The following is a 14,542-nucleotide window of genomic DNA, read 5'->3' on the forward strand; positions in this document are numbered from 1 at the left end:
TCAAATTATTTTTTATTAAGGCATCGTACTTTAAAAAATCTACCCATAATAGCAATGGGTAACCTGTTACCTTTTAAACAGGTTAACCCCTTGATTTTTTTGATTGTGTGGCTTTAATGAGATGATGCGGATGACACATTATTTTGATGACTTAACTAAAATAAAAATAAAAACCTATTTCAAATTATTATTAGTGATTTTTATTTTTTATTGTTATGATCTAAAAAAACATTTGATTTTTTTTATTTTTTCTTATTAAGTTACATGCAAATTAAATATTCTAGAGTAAAATATTTCTTAAATAAATATGAAACATTATTTTTGAGATATATTTTGTTTGTAAAAAAAGTAATACTTCTTATTTTATGTTGTTCAAATAAATACATATCTTTTAAAGTTCTCTTTAAAATGTTAACGAAATAAATTGTGATCTACAATTTTTTAATATTGTTATATTAATAAATAATTCAAAAAAATCTAATTAATTTAATATATTAATACGTCAAGTAAAATTTTTTGAACAAATATAATATATTCTTTAAAAGATAACATTTTTTGGTAAAAAATGAAAATTCTTATTTTTTTCTTCAAAAAACACATATTTAAAAAAAAAAGTATTAGCGAGATAAGTTATGTTCTACTAGTTTTAATGATATTGGTGTATTAATGAATAATTTAGATTTTTTTAATTCATTTAATATATTTATTAAATAACATGTAAAATATCTAAATATTAAAATTAAAAATACAGTGTTTAGTAAGAACTAATAGATGTTATAATAAAATAATTTTGATAGTACAATGATGTAGTAAGAAAGTTACATCACTATAGTACATGTGGACAACCTACGTGGACAATGAGGTGGCATGGAAACCTAATATAATAGGTAAATTTAAATCAAAAGGTTACCCAATGCTATAATGGGTAAATTTTTCAAAGTACAATGTTCTAATAAAAAATAGTTTGAAAGTACATTGCTATAATAAGAAAAACTGAAAGTACAATGTTATAATAAAAAAATTTATGTAAGTAGATTGCTATTTTGTGCGTTTTGCTCAATAAAAAATCTAAAATATAATTAGGATAATCATTGTCTTCTAACAGAGTACTTAATTATTATCTTTATAAAAATTATACTATTAAATCAAAAATAAATTATTTCCTTATTAAACCTAATTAAATTATAATCTGGACTTTGATCATTCTTAATCTCAAAACCATCCATAAATCGTATTTAATATAAGGATTGATCTGATGCATCTTATCATAATCTGTATCCAAATGTGAGGACCTTTTATTATTATGCTTTTCACGTTATACATATAGACCGATAACACATATTTCTTGAAGAAGTGATTATGAATAACAAAACAATTTGATGATTTTTGCAGCAAATGATGAGTCAGTTTTGGAGTATTCAAAGAAGACCTGCTGATTTATACACTATTTTAATCGCCACCAGCATTAAAATGTGGAAGTTGTGAAGAGTGTGACTGTGGGCCCTCTCGCCAAGCAGCGACGCGAGTTTGAAACGTCAATAACTATATTAACAACAAACTATGGCTATGACTATGGCTGCCGCTGTTGCTGTTCTCTCCCTCGTCCCAATCAGCTTGTTTCTCCCGCCGACCATCCTTCGCTTTTCTGGGTAAGATGAATACCAGTGTCTCATCTACTGATCAAATTACGTTTTTGAACGAATATAATTGGGGTTTTACTACGTTTGCAGTTCGTTCCAGTTCAGTTCAATCTTTCAAACGCAGACTGAGAATTCGTGAAAGATGGCCGTGTAAGTTGATAATATCTTCTCTGTTCTGGTTATTTGTGGTGGGTTGGTTGGTGTGAATGACTGGTTTGGGGTGGATTGAAGTCGTAATAAACTTTATTTGTGATCTAACTTGAAATTTGTTGTTGAAATTTGATTTTTGATCGTTTTCTAGGATTGCTTCTGCTCCTGGGAAGGTACTGATGACTGGTGGTTATTTGGTATTGGAGAGGCCGAATGCAGGAATTGTGCTCAGTACAAATGCTCGATTTTATGCAATTCTTAAGCCACTTTATGATCAACTGGAATCTGATACTGTGAGTGATCTTTTCTTTACATTTTGTTTTCTCTTTCTTCTAGTATTGAAATAATCAGACTATAAACAATCTTATACATTTTGGGGTGTTATTATTAATGATAAAGGTATATATTGGTCTTCATAGCTAGATAAGATAGAAAAGTTATGCCAAAGGCATATTGCAACACTTTCACGTGCCAATGAGGAAAAATTGACTAGATATAGATAATCATACAGGGTACATGCTAGGATATGTGAAACCCCTTTGAATCTTTCTCTAAAAGAGCCCTTATAGTGAGAAAGGAGGTTCCGACATATATATACACACACATGCACACACACAAAGGTTTGATAGTATGTATTTAGCTGGCGTGGGACTCCAACACGCCACCTTAAATGGAGGTTAGATTGTGCTCCCTAGAACGGAGGCGAAAGAGTGTGTCGACTCCCTAGATGTGGTAGATCCCGGTTTTGATACCACTTAGGATTTGTGAAACCCCTTTGAATCTCTCACTAAAAGAGCCTTACAGTCTACAACATAATATAGATCCGATTAGTTATTTTATGCTAGCATTACATAATCTTGGGTGTCCTCAATTACTACATTTTGTCTTCTTAGTAAGAAAGGATCAAGTCCACTATGCTTTAGCAGTAAGGTATCATAGTCCTCGTTTCTTTTGCTTACGGACAAATAATATTTTTAGGTTGGAATAACTGTGCTACATGATTCTCGTTATGTTTCAGGAGTGGATGGATCTGAAGGTTAATTCTCCTCAGATGTCAAGAGAAACTACATACAAAATGTCACTAAAAGATTTCAGACTTGAGTGTTCGAGGCAAGTGTTTTGATTGAACGTTTACAACATTGTATGCTGAATAACAGTAAATGATTATAAACCCACCCTTAATAAAGAAAATGTTGACGGTTTTGGTCTCTGAAGACATGGTTAAAGTCTTATCACTGATCTTCATCAACTTCTGCTTATATCTCAGTGAATCAAGGAACCCTTTTGTTGAGTATGCAGTCCAATATTCCATAGCAGCAGCATATGCTACACTGGACAAGAATAAGAAGAATGAATTGCATAAAGTACTGTTACGAGGTAAAACTTCATGGTTTTGTTGTTTTATTCTGTAAATGAAGTGGGGTTCATATTTGCAGACTTTACTGAATAAAATGACAACATTCTTATGACTAACCGATCAGTTATGCAGGTATGGAAATTACTATCTTAGGTTGCAATGACTTCTATTCATATCGGAATCAGGTATATATCCAACTTGCAGAATGATCTATTGCATTTTGAGGTTGGCTTAATAATTTAATTTCAAATGAAAATGAAAATGGAAAATTTCATGAATTTTTTGAATGTTTGTATATTTGACTTATCGCTAGTTGATTTTTACATCGAAAAGGAACTGACCACTTGTACCATTTTAGATTGAAGGACGTGGGCTCCCTTTAACCCCAGAATCTTTGGCTTCTCTTCCACCATTCACATCAATTACTTTCAATGCTGAAGAATCAAATGTAAAAAGCTGCAAGCCTGAAGTTGCAAAAACTGGATTAGGATCATCTGCAGCTATGACAACTGCTGTAGTAGCTGCTTTGCTAAATTACCTTGGGGTTGTTGATCTTTCACATGGCAGTTTAAATCAAAAGAGTGAGCATCTTGATTTTGTGCATATGATCGCTCAAACTGCTCACTGCATTGCTCAAGGAAAAGTTGGGAGTGGGTTTGATGTTAGTTCTGCTGTGTATGGAAGTCATCGTTACGTCCGCTTTTCACCAAATGTCATTTCTTCAGCTCAGGTCCTATACTCTTCTCTCCCNTCTCTCTCTATATATATATATATATATATATTACATGTATATCAACTAAAAGATTAGCTCTAGAATATGTTACTGTTATTGAATTTAACAATATTGTTTCATCATCGGCATTCGCAGGAAACTGTCTCTACCACACCGTTAGAGGAAGTAATTGGTGAAGTCTTGAGAGGCAAATGGGATCATGAGAGGACTAAATTCTCCTTGCCACCATTAATGAATCTGGTAAATATGCTAAAACCTCTCAGATTGTAGCTAAATGTGAATACTGCATTTCTAAGATTTTCTGTGTTTGTTTCTTGTTTGTACAAAGTACTAAGAAAGATTTTTGCAGATACTGGGAGAACCAGGAAGTGGAGGATCATCCACACCATCGATGGTTGGTGCTGTCAAGAAATGGCAAAAATCTGACCCACAAAAGTCCCAGGAGACATGGAACAAGTTGTCAGAGGCAAATTCAGCACTCGAAGCACAGTTGAATTTGTTAAGCAAATTGGCTGCAGACCAATGGGATTCATATAAAGCTGTCATCGACAGCTGCAGCAGGTTCAAATCAGAGAAGGTTAGTCCTTTACTTCCATTTAGTTACCCTAGAAAATGTTAAAAGAGTTGCCCCCCCGGGGGGGGGGGGGGGGGGGGGTTACAGAAACAACCACTCTACCTTTTGGGGTAGATGACAGGTCTGCATACATCTCACCCTGACCCCACCTCCAGGGTGGGATATACCGGGCGTGTTTGGTTTGGCTTAGTAGCATGTTAAAAATTGAAACAAATTGTCTACTGATATTTTTTAAACTGCAGAAGCTACATAATTACCAACTATAATTACAAGAACCTCTTTCTTTTATAAAATCTTTGTAGCTCCAAGTTCTTTCTATTAAAATTGTTTTCTTATTGTCAATTAAATTGGTCTAACAAGATTTATTGCTTGAGCAGTGGATTGAGAAGTTCTGTGAAGCAAGTCATTTAGAAATCGTTAAAGCGCTATTGGGTGCTAGAGATGTCATGCTTAGCATCCGATGCCACATGCGACAGATGGGCGAGGCTGCAGGCATCCCGGTCAGTCTTAACTTGTTTTACTTTCTCTCTGTTAAATGCATCACTTCTTCAAAAAAAATCATGATGTGACTTCAAATGTCAAACCAAGTTATCCAAATTCAAGATTAAGTAATGACAGCTGTAACTGCATTTATTTTCCAGTTTCTAGCATTTTGTAAGGCTTTCCAGGTTGAGAGCACCTCCAGTTTAAAACCTAACCAAAACAAACTCAGTATATCGCTGACAGATGTAGGGTCCAGAGGTAGGATGTACACTGACCTGCCTCTATCCCAAAGACGTTTCCATGAAAACCCGGCCTTGCAAAACAAAAAAATACGAGGATACAAGTGAGAAAAGTAGCAGAAGAGTGTAGGCAACAAGCAACAGATGCAGCGAAGAAAAAACCAAGGGAACAGAAAGCAGTAAAACTAACTATTAGAACAGGAAGAAAAACTAAGACTCACATTCAGGATAGAGTGCCTCTTTTTAACAGTTCTATTATTCCATATGCTCATTTATTAATCAAGTTTTCTTTCCGAACTTGAACATGATATCTGGATTTGCAGATTGAACCTGAATCTCAGACTCAACTCCTGGATGTGACCATGAACACAGAAGGTGTGTTGTTGGCTGGAGTTCCTGGTGCAGGTGGATTTGATGCTGTTTTCGCTGTTACTCTAAGCGACTCGAGTACTAATCTAACCAAAGTATGGAATTTGCACAACGTTTTGGCCTTGCTAGTGAGGGAAGATCCTAGTGGTGTTTCTTTAGAGACTGATGATCCTCGGGCCAAGTAATTATGGCCATTCTTATCGGTTGTTTTAGATGTTTCTTCAAGTTCGTTGTATGTTTAAGTCTTTCAACTTCCGAGTGTATGAAATTTTCTGAACTTCTAATCGTTTCTTAGGCATTATTCTTTAGTTTGAATGAAGTAAGGTCCCAGCTTTACAAGATACCAAGTTATTCTTAACTCCATTTGCTAGAAAATGGCAAATGTGCATCCATCTGGGAGCTGTGGTCTGAGCATTTGTTTCACGTATGTGTTGATTAATGAACATGGAAGGGTTCAAATGAGAACGGTATCATTCTATAAAAACACGAGAACACCTGAAACAATATTTGACATTTTTTTTTTGTTTCTTCCTCTCGTTTTGTTCTAGGATTTGTGCTCTCGGTAGGGCATTTGTGGCCCGCACAGCAAGATTTGAAAAATGAATCGAGTGTGATTTTGAGCATAACTCTTCTTAGCCAACATAGGATAGGAGATTAAACTAAGAGCCACTTCGATTCTCTCATATACATAATCTCAAAACAAAAATAAATCAAGAACCGTTACCGTTTACAAGAACTCGATAAAAAACAAAATTTCAATTATAATTAACCGGATTGCCCATCATATTCATGGTCAAACATAGGGTGCTCATGGGTTGGGTTGAAGACATTTGAACAACCCAATCCAATGCTTGCGGTTTGAAAAAATCTTAACCCAACCCGTACAGGTTGGTCGGGTTGATACTTTGGTACATTAAAATATTGTTTTTACCTTGAATATGTTATTTTCTTACTCATAATTTTTTTTCATCATCAACCATTTGATACAACTTATCTATATTTCTTACATATATCACATTCAGTTAATTTTCTCAATTTACATATATATGTTTACAGTTACTGAACATATATATGAATGAGTTATATAGAGATGTGAATAGATTGAAAATATGTGTATATGAAAAGCATAAATGATAGTATAATTGTCTAATGTATATATTAATAGAAATTCAACAATCATATTAAATCCAAGAAATAAAAAGATATCGGATTCATCGGGTTGGGTTGGGTTCAAATAATAGTAACCCAATATCAACCAAATACTTACGGTTTGACAATTTTACAACTCGATTAAACATCGGGTTGCTTCAGGTTGAGTTATTTTGCATTGGGTTGATCGGGTTCGTCTGGTTTTTGATCACCTCAGGTCAAACACACGTTATTCGCAGATATATGATGACGGATGAGTGATGAAATTTAGCAATTTCGATTGGATATGGTCCAAGTTATAACAAGTCTAAAACTTCAGGGACTAAAATTGTCTATATGTAAACTAAACTGCCCATCTACAAAACGAAGGAAAACGGATGAACACGGCCGAAATGGAGAACAATCCGGCACCGGCGCCGACACCGCTGAAACACCTAACGTCGCAAGAATGGGAGCTCTTAATCGACGACCATCAATACGGTGGATCCCGCCGTGAACGTTGGATCACGTTGAACTACACTGGTTTCCCTCTTGTCGACCTCGCTCTCTCCTCCATCATCCGCAAAGACCTCCCACTCAACCTCAAGCTCCACCTCATCGTCTTCCTTGAAGAATACCTTATTACTTTCTTTCCCTTGCCGGAATCCAATTCAGAAACCGAACAAACCCTAATTCGGTTCCTCGAAACACTGCGCTCCGTCATCAATTCTCCAGTCGATGGCATTTCAATCACTTATTCTCTCAAAGAACAGTTACTCGTATCAACTACATCTATATTCATCTTGTTTACCATTGATAACACTGATGATAGTAAAACCCCTAATTTTACTTATACTAGTCAACTCGAGGGTTTGATCGATGTGCTGTTGACGGTGGTGAACCGCCCGAACCATGGAATAGACCGACAACTACGCGGTGCTGCATGCGAGTGTTTGAGAGAATTAGAGAGAGAATGCCCTAGTTTGTTATCAGAAATTGCTGGGCATTTATGGGGATTATGTCAAAGTGAGAAAACTCATGTCGCTCAAAGCTATGTGTTGATGCTAGCAAACGTGGTTCATGGTATAGTGATTTCGAAGGTAAACGTTTCAATGCTTAGTACTTCAATTCCGTTGACACCATTTAATGTTCCTCTGTTTTTGACTGGGGGAGGTTCGGCGAGAGAAAATTCTGGTTTAGCGGTTAAGGAATTGAGGAGGGTAATGTCTTTCTTACTTGAGTGGCCTCAATATTTGACTCCATTTGGATTATTTGAGTTCATGTCCATTATAATGCCGGTGGCAGTGGCATTGGAGTTGCAGGCTTCTTTGTTGAAGGTACAGTTTTCTGGGTTGCTTTATACATTCGATATGCTGCTCTGCCATGCATTCCTAGGGATGTATTTACAATTTCCGGAAGCATTTAATGGACAAGAAAATGAAGTTGTCAGTCGTCTTTTGCTAATTTCAAGGGAAACACAACATGTTTTGGTTTTTAGATTGCTTGCACTTCATTGGCTATTGGGCTTCTTGGGATTGGTGATGTCAAAGAGAAAGGTCATCAAAGAGAAGATTTTTGCGACAGCTTTGCGATTTTATCCGACTGTATTCGACCCCCTTTCTTTAAAAGCTTTGAAGCTCGACTTGATTGCATATTGCTCAATATTACTTGACATGTCTAGATTGGCCGATGCAAATGGTCAAATGGTTTCAGATGTAGGCAACTCTGAAGTGCCTGTGGTGAAGCTATTTGAAGATGGTCTTGAGTCTGTATCCGGTTTCAAGTGGTTGCCACCATGGAGCACAGAAACTTCAGTCGCCTTTCGCACCTTCCATAAACTTTTGATAGGTGCCTCTTCTCATTCTGATACTGATTCTCCCACCAGAGATCTCATGGAGTCTAAAATCTTCCATGCTTCAGAGGTACAATGTAAGACCTTTCATTGCTATGTTCTGCTTTTTGATTAGGTATATATTCATTGTAAACAACTGTAGATATTCATCTGCCACATTTTTGAGTTGCAATTTTTGCCACTTAGTTTGGTTTAATAGCCTCACCAAGTACTGGTTTATCTAAAACAAGTTTCAATACCATGGCATGCTAGAAAAATGATACCCTGCTATTTCATGTGAAAGGTCCCCTGTCACCCTTTAGGGCCAATGATGATTCAGAATCTATAGATACACATTTAAGGACTTGTGGTCAACTTGAATGAACTTCTTCAAATTTATGTGGGGCAGTGATCTAAGCATTCAACAAGCTTAACTAGCAAAAAGTGGTATCAGAATAGTGGTAAAGTAAACTTTGACGCTTATCTTGGAATGGAGGGAACATTGACTTACATACATCTTGCTTCAGGAAAAAGGTGAAACTCCTATATGAAATTGAGGGTCTTACACATTTTGTTGTAACTAGCATCTGGATGAACATAGAAAACATGAGTAAAGACATTAGCTCTTTGGGAGACTAAACACATTGGTATACATACGAAAGCTTGGCCAAGTAAGAATCTGTTGAATGAGAAACCTGGATATTAGATGGATCCAAATGGGTACCCTTTGAGGGATGAGGGGCAATGTTTGAGATATGTATACCTTAGTTGAATGGAGACTTGTCACGGGGATGGTAAGAGTAGGATCAAGATTAATGTGAGAGGAAGAAGTCAGGAGAAATTGAAGTGATTGGTGTAAGTACCAAGATGCATAATCACTTTACCTTTAGCTGTTCAGCAGTTTAGATAAAACTTGCATCCTCAAGAAACTCTTCAACTCCGACTGAATCTTTACTTGATAAGAGCCAAAGGTGCAGATATGCTAAATATGTTTTTCTCTATGGAGTCATCTTGTCTCTTCTCTCGGGAAGGATGAAAGGATAATAACTTCAGTTTCTCTCACAATGTCAGGATGAACATAGTTATTGAAGGAACTTGATCTTAACATTAAAATAAAGGTGATAGAAAGCCTTGTGCAATTCAAACACTTGGTTCCTTATCCCATCTATCTTGCAAACTCTTTAAGTTTCCAAACACAAACATTGCTCTTGAAATCTAGCAAATTCTACATTAGCCTTCCTCGTATCGTCTTCATTTGATGACCAACCACTTCATACACTTGTTGTTCTTGTCAAAAATCTCCTCATCAGCATGTGGAGAAATCCTCTTAGGATCCTCACTAAGCTATTCATTGCCTTAGCACCTATTATCACAAATGAGAAGGAACATTTATTGATATATGTATGATGGTAAAAAAATTGTTTGTTCTATGAAGTTACACTATATTGTTTATCTCGGATTCAAAGAACACATGATAGATGTGGCAAATAAAATACCAGAACCTAATGTGTAATTACTTTTGACGGTAAATCTTTATGTTTTGAGAAGTGTATAAGTTCTTTAAAGGTTTTCGGGGGCTTCTCTCGTTTCTGGCATTTGGACTAGGATTTTGACCACACATAAAGTTCAAGTATCAAAATGTTAATGTATAAAAGCCTCCAAGCCATCTCTCTCCCTGCACTTAAGCCATGTGAGCCTCATCCAAGTTACATTGGAACGGCACCTGCATCAGGTAAGCTGTATCCTTTCCCTTGAGTTTTTGTTTATTTTAAGGAAATGGTTATAAGTTTTTGTTTGCGCTGGGCTTACCCATACCAATTTTGCATCCTAGTGGATATGATAGCTTTAAGACGAGTACCAATGCTTCCCTGTATAAAACAAACTCCTTAGACAGCAAGTTATGGCACCTATACCTAAGCACTTGCTGGATTTAGTGATCTTATGTCCAAGAGGACATCGTTTTTTAACCACAAGGGTTGTGGCGTAGTGTTTGAGGTACTGGGGCATGTGCTGGAATATCCATCTGCCTAGGGTTCAATTCCAGGCATACACAACAATTGTGGCCACTGAGTTTATCATGGCTGATATCTTGCAGTCACAAATTGCCAGAATTAGTTCAGGCATGGCCTGGGACACCCTTCCAAAAAGAACATCGTCTTTCATGCGTCTCCAGAGATGGAGCTGATTTTGAAGTTGAGAAGGCAAAGGTCATGAGGAATGGTCTTCCGCAGGGCTACTGCTTTCTGTAGGAGGTTTACTGGAGCCTTTACCACAAATTACGAGTCCTACTTATACTGTGAAAAAAATGACAGTTTACATGGTCTAGGTCGCTTCTAAAGCTTTTTGTGGAAGTCATTGATGGGTAGAGAAAGCACCTGTTCTCGAGGGGTTCTAAACACTCAACTAATAAAATAAATTAAGGATCCCTATCAAGGAGTGTATTGAGTGTGTGCTTGTTTCCATTTTGTTATTATAATGTAAATAGGTTCATTAACTTTTTTGAAGTGGATGTGTTATCAAACAATTCAAAGTTGGTCCAAATAAAGAGTTTCATATTTGCCTGTTGCTTGTTCTGGTCTTATTAGCTTCAGAAATCTGAATGAGAAATCTCATTGGAGAATTTTGATGGGTTAGATAGGTAAATCCTTGAATTGAATCAGTTAACAAGTAAGAGCTTATTTGCCAGATGCTTGGTAGTTTCTTATAGGCTAAACTAATGACCTCACATGCAGCTATATGCATGTGCAATTCAAATGGTCATCAAACGAAATGAAATATATGTAAAGCAAGTAAAGGAGGCATTTTAGGGGTTAGATAACTATTTCCTACCTTGTAATGGCTTTCCATTTCTTCTTACATTGTTCTATTGGAATATAAAATGACACCTGTGCAGCTGTGCTTCAATTATATGGTTGATTATCCACAATTGCGTATCGCTTTGATCTTTGCAAAATCTGAAAGGTGGTTATTTGGATTTGAAAAGAGGCTGCTGGTGGTGTTCTTTTGGTATTTCATATTCTGTGGAGATTATATTGGTATTATTCATATATTTATGCATTGAACTTGTGCAGACGATGCTAGTAACAATGACCTTAGAGTCTCAGGGATTGATTCCTGTCATCGTAGCTTTCGTCAACCGCTTGCTAGGGTGTTCTAAGCACCGCTGTTTTGGAGTGCGCTTGCTTCAGACATTTGACAATCATTTGCTTCCAAAGGTTAATGTTGACAGACTGGGATCTTATTTCCCACTCTTTGGCAAAATTGCTGAAAGTGATACAGTTCCACCAGGTGGATTGCTAGATCTGCTTGGTAGATACATGAGTATTCTAGTTGAAAAACATGGTCCAGAGACAGGATTGAGATCATGGTCTCAAGGAAGTAAAGTTCTCGTTCTTTGTCGAACAATACTGATGCACCACCAGAGCTCTAGAGTCTTTCTCGGATTATCTCGTCTCCTAGCATTCACTTGCCTTCATTTTCCAGATCTGGAGGTCCGTGATAATGCAAGGTATCAAGAACCAAAAATTCTTCTCTACTTTGATATCTCATAAATTATGATAATTTTGTCTCAATTCATTGTTAGAAATTCCTTATTCCAGATGGTTTGCACTACACTTAACTTTTAGGACTTCCAAAATCTTAACGGAGTCTATTGCATCATCTTTCCAAAACTGATATGTGGTGTTTTCAGAATATATTTGCGGATGCTGCTCTGTGTACCCGGAAAGAAGCTCAGACACTTGCTGAGTACTGGGGATCAACTTCCTGGTATTTCACCATCTTCTCACTCCAGCTCGTTCTTCAGTGTTCAGTCTCCTCGATTTTCTTATGATTCTAAGAAATCGAAGGAAATTTCATCCTACATCCACCTTGAGCGAGTAGTACCGCTATTGGTCAAACAATCTTGGTCCTTGTCTTTGACTTCATTTGGCATTGGTGGTGACAAGCCCCGTTATCTGGAAGTCATCAAGGACAGCGACACCCCATCAGCGCAACCAGACACAGCAGATGGTAATATTGATTTCCCGATTATCCCTGCAATTGAAGGACCCAGTGAACCTCTGCGTGTGACAGATTCAAAGATTTCCGAGATCGTTGGAATATTAAGGAGACATTTTTCATTAATTCCTGATTTCAGACACATGGCAGGTATTAAAATTGGAATATCCTGTACCTTGAGCTTCCAATCCTTACCTTTTAATCGAGTATGGGGAGATAACTCGCTTGCTAATGGATCTTCTGGGGTTGATGTCCTTCCTGCATTATATGCTACTGTGCTCAAGTTTTCTTCCTCAGCACCATATGGGTCTATTCAACCTTATCGCATACCGTTTCTTCTCGGGGAACCTGGAAAAAACGATATACCTTCCACTCAAATCGATTCCCTAGATATTGTTCCTGTGGGCAACAGTCCTGAAGAAGAAGAAGATGATGAAAACTTCAAAGCTCCAGTTCTGATTGAATTGCAACCGAGAGAACCATCACCAGGGCTTATTGATGTCTCCATAGAAGCAAATGCCGAAAATGGTCAGATCATTTGTGGTCATCTTCAGAGCATTACTGTTGGTATTGAGGACATGTTTCTTAAAGCTCTTGTTCCTGACGACATTACTGACGATGCAGTTCCAGGATATTTCGTAGATTTGTTTAATGCTTTATGGGAAGCATGTGGCAGTTCATCCAGCACTGGGAGAGAGACCTTTCCGTTAAAAGGAGGTAAAGGCGTTGCAGCTGTCAACGGAACACAATCCGTCAAGTTTCTTGATGTTCCTGCAACTTCGTTAGTTCGAGCTGTTGAAAGGAACTTGGCGCCTTTTCTTGTTAACGTGATTGGTGATACGCTCATTAATATTGTCAAAGATGGAGGTATCATAAAGGACATCATTTGGAACGATGATACTTCAGGTTCTTCTCTTGATGTCGTCCCTTTGGACTCAGATATGATCGAGGGCCCACTTTATCTCAAGTACGATGAGGAAGAAGATGACAGAGGGAATAATCTTCATCTCACTAAAGGAAACATTGGTTGCTTTCATATTTTGATATTCCTTCCTCCAACATCTCATCTTCTTTTTCAAATGGAAGTTGGGATTGACTCAACCCTAGTTCGCATCCGAACGGATCATTGGCCGTGCCTTGCTTATATTGATGATTATTTGGAAGCTCTGTTTCTTGCTTAGAGGTAACCTTTTCTAACAAATATCTTTTCTTTTATCCTATGGCTTTCTGGTGATAATTTGTTGGCAGTTTGAAATGATTTTCACGGCAAATGTTCTTAAGCCCTGATGATTGATCAAACAATTAGTTTGGATCGATCATTATTTTTTCTCAAAATTGCTACTCAAATCTTTATCGAGTAAAGATGAATTCTGGTTTCTTAGGGATCTTGAAGAAATGAGTGGTTTTTCCGTTTGCGGCATGAAAGTTATGGGTTGGATCATGGGTGCTTTGTGAAGCCGAAGGACAAGGCTGTGTACAATGACATTTTTCGCAAAGCCAAGATTAGTGATCTTGGTGCAACTTGAACCGGACTCGGACGTAAAAATGGTGTTGTAGGTTGTTCTTTAAACCAGAAAAGTTGAGCTGTTTTGCATAGATAAATAGGTGTTATAGAAGGTGGTGTTGCTAGATATGGAGAAAACAGGTGTGGAAAGTAGTGATACAGGGGTTGAAGGTTATCCATTTGTTATTGTCGTTTCATCTGGCTTCATGAAAGTTGCAATAATTTTGCCAAAAATTTTATTGAAGTTAATGTAAATGCCTATTTTTGTCATTGCCTGTAGGTGTTAATGATTTGGGTCTTTTTTGCAAGTGTATTTTAGACGGTGAATTAATATCCCCATATGTTTTTTTAATGGTACATGGCTTCCAGAGTTTATAATCAACTTTTGATTCTCATAGGTCTTATGTCCGCTTTAAAGCAGCAAATGAGCAAGTATAACTCGTTTACACCATGCCTACATTGGTGTTAAAGCTTACCAACCGTAATTAGAATCCAATAAAACGGAACCTATCCGTTCTCTATTACACGTTTGTTA

At 37.0% G+C, this 14,542-nt stretch overlaps 2 protein-coding genes across 4 annotated transcripts; both read left to right on the forward strand.

Annotated features, from left to right (window-relative positions):
* The first annotated feature begins 1,574 nt into the window (after nucleotides 1-1,574).
* LOC112527456 (phosphomevalonate kinase, peroxisomal-like) lies at nucleotides 1,575-5,843 on the forward strand. Its single transcript, XM_025138127.1, has 11 exons — nucleotides 1,575-1,649; nucleotides 1,731-1,790; nucleotides 1,942-2,083; nucleotides 2,809-2,900; nucleotides 3,058-3,167; nucleotides 3,280-3,332; nucleotides 3,506-3,877; nucleotides 4,016-4,120; nucleotides 4,230-4,457; nucleotides 4,832-4,954; nucleotides 5,500-5,843. Exons 2-11 carry the CDS (start codon nucleotides 1,783-1,785, stop codon nucleotides 5,728-5,730), a joined length of 1,464 nt encoding a protein of 487 aa, XP_024993895.1. The 5' UTR covers nucleotides 1,575-1,649; nucleotides 1,731-1,782; the 3' UTR covers nucleotides 5,731-5,843.
* A 1,183-nt stretch (nucleotides 5,844-7,026) lies between these two features.
* On the forward strand, nucleotides 7,027-14,276 carry LOC112527854. 3 transcript variants are annotated; one of them, XM_025138689.1, is made up of 5 exons: nucleotides 7,031-8,595; nucleotides 11,576-12,012; nucleotides 12,196-13,031; nucleotides 13,128-13,686; nucleotides 13,886-14,276. In XM_025138689.1, the coding sequence occupies exons 1-4, from the start codon at nucleotides 7,072-7,074 to the stop codon at nucleotides 13,682-13,684; spliced, it is 3,354 nt and encodes a 1,117-aa protein (XP_024994457.1). In that variant the 5' UTR covers nucleotides 7,031-7,071; the 3' UTR covers nucleotides 13,685-13,686; nucleotides 13,886-14,276. The 3 variants fall into 3 exon arrangements, with proteins under 3 accessions (XP_024994456.1, XP_024994457.1, XP_024994455.1); XM_025138687.1 differs by having other exon boundaries at nucleotides 12,196-13,686; XM_025138688.1 differs by having other exon boundaries at nucleotides 7,027-8,595; nucleotides 12,196-14,276.
* The last annotated feature ends 266 nt before the right edge of the window (nucleotides 14,277-14,542 follow it).

Source organism: Cynara cardunculus (genome assembly GCF_001531365.2).
Source record: "Cynara cardunculus var. scolymus isolate 2C chromosome LG 15, CcrdV1, whole genome shotgun sequence".
In the NCBI taxonomy this organism is placed as follows: Eukaryota; Viridiplantae; Streptophyta; class Magnoliopsida; order Asterales; family Asteraceae; genus Cynara; species Cynara cardunculus.

What these genes read in the sequence shown, in the direction of transcription:
- LOC112527456 (XM_025138127.1), top strand. An exon ending in TTCAGACTTGAGTGTTCGAG is followed by an intron (nt 2,901 to 3,057) that starts GCAAGTGTTTTG and finishes CTTATATCTCAG; the next exon opens with TGAATCAAGGAACCCTTTTG. An exon ending in TCTATTCATATCGGAATCAG is followed by an intron (nt 3,333 to 3,505) that starts GTATATATCCAA and finishes GTACCATTTTAG; the next exon opens with ATTGAAGGACGTGGGCTCCC.
- LOC112527854 (XM_025138688.1), top strand. Translation starts at nt 7,072, where the DNA reads ATGAACACGGCCGAAATGGAGAACAATCCGGCACCGGCGCCGACACCG. An exon ending in AAATCTTCCATGCTTCAGAG is followed by an intron (nt 8,596 to 11,575) that starts GTACAATGTAAG and finishes GAACTTGTGCAG; the next exon opens with ACGATGCTAGTAACAATGAC. An exon ending in GAGGTCCGTGATAATGCAAG is followed by an intron (nt 12,013 to 12,195) that starts GTATCAAGAACC and finishes TGGTGTTTTCAG; the next exon opens with AATATATTTGCGGATGCTGC.